The 8,635-nt window shown below is 50.4% G+C and overlaps 1 protein-coding gene and 1 pseudogene across 1 annotated transcript in view; one reads left to right on the top strand and one right to left on the bottom strand.

Moving 5' to 3' along the window:
• Nucleotides 1–7: 7 nt before the first annotated feature.
• LOC101638189 lies at nt 8–759 on the bottom strand (annotated as a pseudogene).
• A 1,501-nt stretch (nt 760–2,260) lies between these two features.
• CMTR1 (cap methyltransferase 1) overlaps nt 2,261–8,635 on the top strand; it is a 55,110-nt gene continuing 48,735 nt past the window's right edge. The window contains exons 1-2 of the mRNA XM_045294860.1: nt 2,261–2,363; nt 4,626–4,763. Of these exons, the coding sequence (XP_045150795.1) occupies nt 4,631–4,763 (133 nt within the window). The 5' untranslated portion in view covers nt 2,261–2,363; nt 4,626–4,630. The remainder of the gene's footprint in view (nt 2,364–4,625; nt 4,764–8,635) is intronic.

The raw sequence follows: 8,635 nt of genomic DNA, 5'->3' as shown, positions 1-8,635 counted from the left end.
GGGAGGATTCGCTCAGAGTTAGCACATCTGGTAAAGCGACCTTATTTCTTCTTGGACTCAACACACTGAAAAGCACAGGAAGGGTAACGAAATTAAAATAAAAAACAAAAACAAAAGAATGATACATCTTGATTCTTTTGCTACATTGCCAACCTAACTCAGCACAATTTCAAAACAACGAAAAGGAAGCGAGGTTGCTGATGAAGGCCGTGATTTTGGTGACACCTCACAACCAAACTTTAGATCTGCAGTGGATCCGGACCTCAGCAGTTTGCTCATGCTGGTGATTCCATTTCTTTGCCAGGCTTTATGGCTACAGCATATTGTTCACTCATTGCACACAGGACAGACACCAGTACATCTTCACCTGCATTGTATTTTCCTTCCATTTCTTTGCCTAATTCATCTTCTGGCAACTTAAGATCCCCATAAACTTCACCAGTTTGTCAGCAGGGAAAGGTAACCATCCCGAATGCCTATCGGTTGATAATAATTTCTTTTACTATTTGGAACGCCCATGTGGTGTGTCAAAGGGCAAATATCTTCATACGTTTTGCCCGTAAAAATATCCACTCCAACAAGGTGAACCACAGCAGGACCGTGCTTTCCAGTTTGGGAAGTTGACATTTCCACTATTTTGTATAGTCATCCTTTGAGCATCACAAAGCCATTTTTGGGCAGGGCCAAGCACTGCAGAGGGTAAGTGCTGGAAGCCCCGGCATCTCCAGTCATGAAGTCCATCTCCTACGCCATGATGGGTTGGGAAGAGTAGCTTTTTCTGAGGGAAATTTTAGCGGGGAACCAGCGCCTTTGCTTGCGCACCAGCACCGGTCTCCCACAGCTTCCATTATATATTTAATTCCCCTTTTCCATGAACTTTTTGAAGCTCCTTCATATATTGGGTGCAGGTCACACCTCCAAGGAAATTCCCCTCTCAATGGATTGGTGGCTCACAACGGATCATCAAATGGAGGATGATTACATCGTATTGGAGAAACCTATGAGAATCATGACCTAGCCAAGTTGACACATAACCTTAACCTTCACAGGAGGTAAACTCTGCGAAGAGTAGATTGGAGAGTTTGGAGAATAAAGGGGGGAGGCCTCAGATTTCTGTCTTACCCAACAGCATGGATGGTGAAAAAACAGACTTGACTATGTGGGGTTTGTGGTGAGGGAGGTTCAGCAGACTTTGGACATAAACACATGCCCACGGAGTCCATTTTAGCTCACAATGACCCTACAGGACTTAGGGTTTTCAAGGCTGTGAACATTTAAGGACGCAAACTACTAGTGGCTTCAAATCATCCAGACTTTGGTCAGCAGGTAGGCACTTAAATGCTGTGTCACTGGGACCCCTTAGACTTTGTTGCTTGGCGCTACCAAGTGGGTTCCACTCGGCTGGGACCCCTTAGACTTTGTTGCTTGGTGCTATCAAGTGGGTTCCACTCGGCAACCCTTTGTCCAATCTGAAGAAACAGTTTCTGGTCCTGCACCAATCCTCACCATTCGTGCTGTGGTTCAGCCATGGTTGTAGCCACTTGTCAATTCGTCTTGTGGTGGGTCTTCCTGTAACCGGAGCCAAGGGCAGCCTTCCTCCTCTGTTCTACGGATTCAAATCTCAAATTCAAACCCGAACTCACTGTCATCCAATCGATTCCGACTCAGCCAACTGCCCCTGAGGATCTTTATTTGAAACCCCGTGGGGTTTTGAGACTGTAAACGTGACGGGCGTAGAAAGCCTTTTCTTTCTCGAAGAAGTGGCTGGTGGTTCGAGGTGCTGGCTGTAGGCAACGGCCGCCCACCACCAGGGCTCTTCAGTTCGTCCTCCTGAAGGTCCATTATGTCCCAGATGTTGGGGAGAGAGCAGTAGGCCTGCGGATTGGCCCTCAACCGGTGGCCAGTCTAGCTCTCCGAACGTACTCCGTAAAACGAAGATCACGCTGAGGTGAAGGTGAGGCGAGGCCTCCCGGCCCGTTTATTTTCCATCTTCGTTTCTCGTAGCCTCGGGAGCCTGCCGGAAAAGAACGGCGGCTCGGCCGTCGCGACGTTCGCCCGCCCGCGCTGGTTTCGCGCAGGCGCTCTGAGCCTCCCTCGCGAGGAAATTAGCATAACGGCCTTTCCCGGGGCCCGGGCCCCGCGGAGCGGAGGAAGGGGCCGCCCCGTGACGTCATCAGGCGGCGCGGCCGGCAGCGCGGGCCCCGAGCGCGACGGCGCGGCCGACGGACCCGAGCTAGCTTGTGGGAAACGAAACCTAGGGAGGAGGCGGCGGCTCTGGCAGCTGCAGGGCCTGGCCCGGCGGCGGCGGCGGCGGCGGCCTCATCCCCTCTGCGCTCCCCGGCAGCTCGCTCTCTCCCCTCAGCGTGAGTGCCGATGCGCGGCCCGGGGGGAGCGAGCGGGCGGGAGCGCGGGCTCGGCATCCCTCTTCTCCCCTCCGCGCCGCTGCGGCCCCCACCCCGCCGCGGGGCCCCTCGCCGCCTCCTCGCCTCTTCTCGGCGCCCCGTCCCCGGCTCCCTACGCCTCCAGCTCTCCGGAGCCGCCGCTGCCACACGTCTCAGCGCACGCCGCCACACACATAGTCCTCAAATGTAAAGGCCCCGGGGGGAAGGTGGGGGCGCATCTCCTCCCTCTGTGCGTGGGGCTTGCGCTGCGAAACCGAGGCCAGGGTAGAACCTGCTGGAAAGGGATTTCACCTACTCCTTGGGGAAGCAGCAGGTAGACCCGAGCTGCCTGCCTTGCACTTAGAAGTTTCCTGCCAGCATACATTCTTCCAGCGTGGGTAGGTCCCTAGAGCTGGACATAGGCTATGTGACCTTCCCTCCTCGGGCCTCAGCCTTGGCCAGTAGGAAATCAGCCAGGCCAGATGGTTTGGAAGGCCCAAATCGAAGGTCATGTGGTTTGGAGAGAGCCTCGGCATCTCTGACGCGTCACAGGAATACCTCCTTTCCTCTCCATGCGTCTACGTCTACCTACACAGTCTAGTTTCCCTACGCGCTCAGGCTCCCCAGAGGCGCTTGTGATTCAGAAGGGCCCATTTGCTACGTGCTGGCTCTGCGATGGGCTTCCCTCCAGCTCACCTTGTGGTCCTTCTCGGGGATCTCAGGCGTTGGTTCCAAGTGAAATGTGGCCCAGCGTGGGCCGGCTGTTTCTTCGCTCCGTTTCTTCCTGCTTCACCCGGACGGGCACGCCCCGCCTGTGCCTCCGAAGAGGCGGTCTCCACAGAAGGGACGAGCTTGCGTGCCTGCGTGCCTGCTTGGCTGCATCCTTGAGCTGGGCAGGAGTAGAGGAGCCTTTACAAAGTTCATGGGGGGGTCTCAGTATTGCTTAATCCTATTTTTCCAGGAAACTTTTGAAGCTTCCGTCCCCTTGGTAAAAAACGTGACCTAGGGTTTTTTTGCTTTTTGGGGTTTTTTTGAGGTTGGGAGCTGGGGTGGACATCATTGGCCACCTGTGGGCTTTATTATACCATAAACCTGCCCTGTATCTCTTCTTTGCCCAGCATTGTAGCTCAGCTGATCATCCTTTCTGTGCCTACGTTTTGAGTCCTCTTCTCTATTCTGGGTCCTTTTACAATCAATCAGTTGTTTAAAAGTTACATTGTATTTATTTACTTACTTCCCTTGCATGCTTTTTGAAGTTGATCCTTCTTTAAGAGAGGAGGGTCTTATAATCATGTCTGGGAGTCCTGGTGGTGTACTAAGCTACACACGGGACTACCAACCACAAGGTCACCCATTCGAACCCATAAGGTGCCTCCTGGAAGGGTGAAAGATGAGGCTGTTTGCTTTCTTAAAGATTTGCAGCCTTGAATCCAAAGGGGGCAGTTCTACTCTGTCTTATAGGGTCACTATGAGTTGGAATTGACTCATTGGCTGTGAGTTTGGTTTTTAAATAACGCAGGCATTCCATCCCATCTCTTCTCATGCCTGCTTCTCATACCTACCTGTGGACATGGGTGGTGATGACATGCCCACCTGTCCCCACTGGGGGCATGTTTTGGGGAGGTAACTTTCTGTTCTTAATGTTACTGTCTTGTGCTTCGGTCCAATAATATGGCTACTTAGTAACCGCCTCACACCTCTCTGAGTCTAAGTCAGCCATTGTGTGTACTCCTTACTTTGGTTTAAAAGCTCCCTGATCATTTACATTTGACAACCATGCATCATTTAACCGTCTTGGTAAAATAATAATAATGGTGATGCATCAGTCGTCTGGGGTTTGTCTCTGCCTTGGAAGTATTAGTTGGTTTTTTTATTGGGTTTGATAATTCATGTCCGGTGTTCTTATGGCCAGTTTGGCATCAAAAGCAGAATAACAAGTACTCCAGGCCTTTTTTTCTTCCGTGGAAATGGATCCATGACTTTTTTTGTCATCAACAACAGGGGCCTCTGAGTCTGTGAGCAGCACATTTTCCAGTCAAACAGCTACTCTTGAAAACCAGAGCTTGGCAAGCATCCTTCCTGGGCCTCAGTGTGAGGAAGAGGCTATTCAAGTGTTGGCACGGGGGGCCTGTTGGGAGTTGGCCAGATCCCATACCATTGATGACTTGTGTGTTGGGGTCCCTGCTCCAATCCCACTGACTGTGACCCAAGGGCAGCTAACTATCTGTGGCTTTATGGTTGCAGTCACAATGAAGAGGAGAACTGACCCAGAATGCACTGCCCCCCTCAAGAAGCAGAAGAAAAGGGTTGCAGAGCTTGCCCTGAACCTCAGTTCCACCTCTGATGACGAGCCTCCCTCCTCCATCAATCATGCAGCAAAAGGTATGCCTTGTCCCTGTGGCCTGAGGCCACAGCTGGCGATTGGAAGCCCCTGTACCTGAACTGGGCAGTATGCAGCCCACTGCCCCTAAAGGGAAAGTCGACAAATTCTACTGAGAGATGTTGGCAGTAGGCTCAAAAAGTGGGGGAACTCATTGGAAATAAAAATTGGAATCTTTCCAGGAGTGTCCTAGTTCTGTAACTGGCCCCTCAGTAGATGGCACTCTTTTGCTGTCTTAAAACCAGTCGGAAGCTGTGGCAAACATTGAGTGCTCTGTGCTCTCCGTAGCTATTACCCATTGTGAGGCCGATTCACGTGGGAGGGGCTCTTTGCTGCAGCTAGCTGGCCTAATTGCTCTTAGGTTTTTGCCTTTCCCTGTCTCTGTTCTGGCAGTGGTGGTGGTGTGAAGCCTTCAACTATACCGGAACATCCCTGTCCTCACTGTTTGCATTCAGCTCGAAGGATTTCACTGATTTGATTGAAACTAGCATTTTGCTTTGCATGTTTTGGGAGCTTGTGGGCATTCACAGTTCTCTCCAGTGTTTCCTGTGAGAAATGAAATTGGAAAGGCTCTGGGAGCTTACCTTCAATGCCACGCAATTCGAAGTAATTTTATTTGTATTTACTTTTACTTGCCGACAGTCTTGCATATTGGATCGTCTGCTGGATTACTGGCAAACTAGAAAGAAATTTGGTGAAAGATTGGGGACTGAGTGGGTGTGAGGCACCCTTCGAGGGTGGTAGAAGATACAGTTTATTCATAAATGGAAGTTCCTCATCCGTTGTTACAAAGAAGGTAGTCCAGAGAGGTGAAGCTTAACAGGAGGTACAGATAATGAAACATTTTGTGTGGCTGTGAGTCGGGCTGGAGAAGAGGCTCACTTATCCGGTGTGTGGAGATACTGTTTGTTGTTAAAGTGGTCAAGGGGGAGTCCCAGATGAGGGGGAAAGAACATCTGTAATTGGGGTTTCTAAGTTGAAAAGCGAAACCATACTGGGCTCCTTGGTGGGGCTTGTTGTGGAAATGGGAAATTGCTTCCTCCCCGGGATTTGAGCAGCTTAGTGAGGGTAGTCTCCTTGGATAGGACTCTGGGGGCTTGTCAAGACAGTGGGGGGGGGGAAGGGGGCACTGGAGGTCGGTGGAGGGAATCAGAAGTAGCCTGGTAGTGGCGGTATCCGGTTCTGGGTGGATCTTGGGGACCGTTTACTCTCATGTAACGTTTCTTTGAAGTCAGGAAAGGATAGCTCTTGGGTGTGGGAAGGTAAATGTGGTGAAAGATCCTTCAGGGGACCAATGTGGCTTAAATTCCAGGCTTTAAAAAATGTGACTTCGAATTGAAATGGTTTCCTTTCTTCCCTGCCCTCCCCTTAATTTTACCAAATAGCTTTAACCTTTCTGAAAGTGGCGCCAGGTGATTCACGAGGGCCGACTCTTGCTATTGTGTGCACAGAATGGAAATCCAGAGGCCGCCACTCCCTGTGTGTGCCCAGCAGAAGGCCAATTGGTCCCTTTCATGTATAGAAAATGAGGTTGCCCGCAAAGCAAAGCAGCTGTGCCAGGGTTCCCTGGGTGAGCATGTCTTAGGAGGGGCAGCTCCGGGGCCACTGGCACTTGCCCGGGCTCCTTATCAGCAAGAATGGTGACTCTCCATGCCCTAGTGCCTGGCTTAGCGTAGACTACTGCGTAGATATTTACCGAATGGAATTGATAGAAGGCAACAGAATTATCTTTTCCAAGCCTTAAATTGTGTTTACATCTTCTATTTTGGCTAGCCCTCCTCTAGGCCACAGATGATGTTTTCATTATGTGTTTAATATTTATGTCATCTGTGTTCTGTTCTGTCTTTGCTCTTCCTGGGTGTCCCCTGGACAGCCTGCCCCAGTCATTTGCTGCTTCACCAGAAACTTCATGTCCCCCCGAGGTGCGTGCAAGCAAGCATATTTCCTTTTGCTCCAACCACCTCTATCGACCTGGACACATTGTTCAAATAGATGATGGAAAAAACCGCTCTTTAGGGAAGACAGTTGAAAACCCAGTACTTAACTATTTCTGTCTGCCTGGGCCTTGTTTTTGCTTTTTCTGTGCAGAGACTCAGGAGCAGATCTGCTGGACCCCACCAGTTTGTTTCTTTCACATGACTCACAAAGTGAGCCACCTGCCTGACGCCTGGCCGGAGGGATGGAGAAAGGGCATGCAGTGTAACGGGCAGAGCTGCGCCGTGTGCTCTGTTGAGTATGTAAGAGGCGTTTGAAGGCATTTCCAGGCATGAAGGAAGGAGAGGTAGATGAGGCCGTGCTGGTCCTGTGGGCTGTGTCTCAGGAAACTGGTGGAGACCTCAGATCTTTCCTCTTCTCCTTCTCGGTGGAGCCAGGGCGGGCTCCTGGTCCTGGTGCAGCAGGCTGCTCTGGAAGTCTAGGCTCCTTCTCCGCTGCCTCGCAAAAAGCCCCCTCCCCTCCACAAGGCTTAATTCTTGCTTAAACAGGCTATTTGCCCGGAAACACCATCGCTTTCCTGTCAGCTCAGATTCATGACCTTAATCAAAAACTTCCTTTATCGGTATCTGTTTAAATTGCTCTAACGAGATGCCATTTGTCTGGCATGAAGGAGAAATTGAGTCTTGGAGCAGAAATGAGTGTGTTCTACAGCGATTGTTGGGCAGGATGTGGTGTTTATTAGAATCCATAATTTGTTCCTCTCTATCTGCGTGCTGCTCACCTTGGCCATTAGTGGCTCTGGGGCTGCCCCTCCTTGTGTGTGGTGACTACCATTTTTAATCTTGACACGTGTGCCCTACTGCTCGCTTGCTGTGTGAAAAATTTTGCCAGAAGCTGGAAAACCTCTGGTTCCTCCATAAAGTGAACGTTTCTCCTTTAAAATGACTTAAGAGTTATGATGCCTATCAGGTGGAGAAGAAACCTTAAATGAAAACTCTAAATAATGTTTTGGGCTCCCTGGTAGATTTTTCGAAGGGGAGCTCCTGGGGAGGTAAATGGAAATGCCACCCAGGCCTGGCAAGTTCTTAATGAAACGAATGATTTTAATAGACCGACCTTATTACTCTCGTTAATTTATATTCTCATTATAAAAATTGTCTGCTCAATATTTGCTAAATTGTTATCTGTCTTGGGAGGCTCTCTAGCTTCTGCTGCAGCCAAGGCAGTTGTCTCTTATTCATCTGAAAAGAGTAGCCCCAAGGGCCCAGGGCTAAGAATGAGTTGTGTCTGCGACAGTCTGTGGACGGCAGGACCAATCCAGGGGGGGCTGTCTTAAATCATTGTCAGCCCGAGAATTGAATTGAAGACCACCTGAAATAACAGGGAGATAGAAGGCTTCGCCAGGCACTTCTTGATCTGACAAGGAAATGGGGAAGGTGGTATTATAGCTTCCTTCAACCTCACCACTCTCTGAACCTGGAAGAGGAATGGAGTGGAAAGCACTTTACTTCAGCTGTGGAAAAACTCTAGGATTTTGCACTAGAGTCACCACTGATTTGCTTAATGAACCTTCCAACCCACATGTGGTTATGTCTGTCGCTTTTGCCGAAAAATGTTAGGGAGACAAAATGAAAGATCTCTCAGGCCCCTGGGTGGCAGGAGACCTACCCAGGAATGGCAGTCATGCCACTCCAACGCCCACAAGACTATATTGACTGAGGCTTCCAGCAAGTCTAACCACCTGGCAAGCCCCTCGAGTTAAGGCAGCCTCTTCCTTTGAGAAGGAAACCAGGGTTATCTGACTCTGCACAGACAGGCTCTGTGAGCCCCCAGACAGCTCGTTGAGGAAGAAGAACTAAAGGAGGATAACATTGTAGGGGCCTTGGGCTGCACAGACACCACTTTGAGAGCCTGCTCAGGGAGCTGCCCACATTCCTGG

This window comes from Echinops telfairi, unplaced genomic scaffold (assembly GCF_000313985.2).
Source record: "Echinops telfairi isolate 266 unplaced genomic scaffold, ASM31398v2 ScPeMD7_3533;HRSCAF=4204_1, whole genome shotgun sequence".
NCBI classification, from domain to species: Eukaryota; Metazoa; Chordata; class Mammalia; order Afrosoricida; family Tenrecidae; genus Echinops; species Echinops telfairi.
This window is presented reverse-complemented; position numbering and strand designations above follow the sequence as displayed.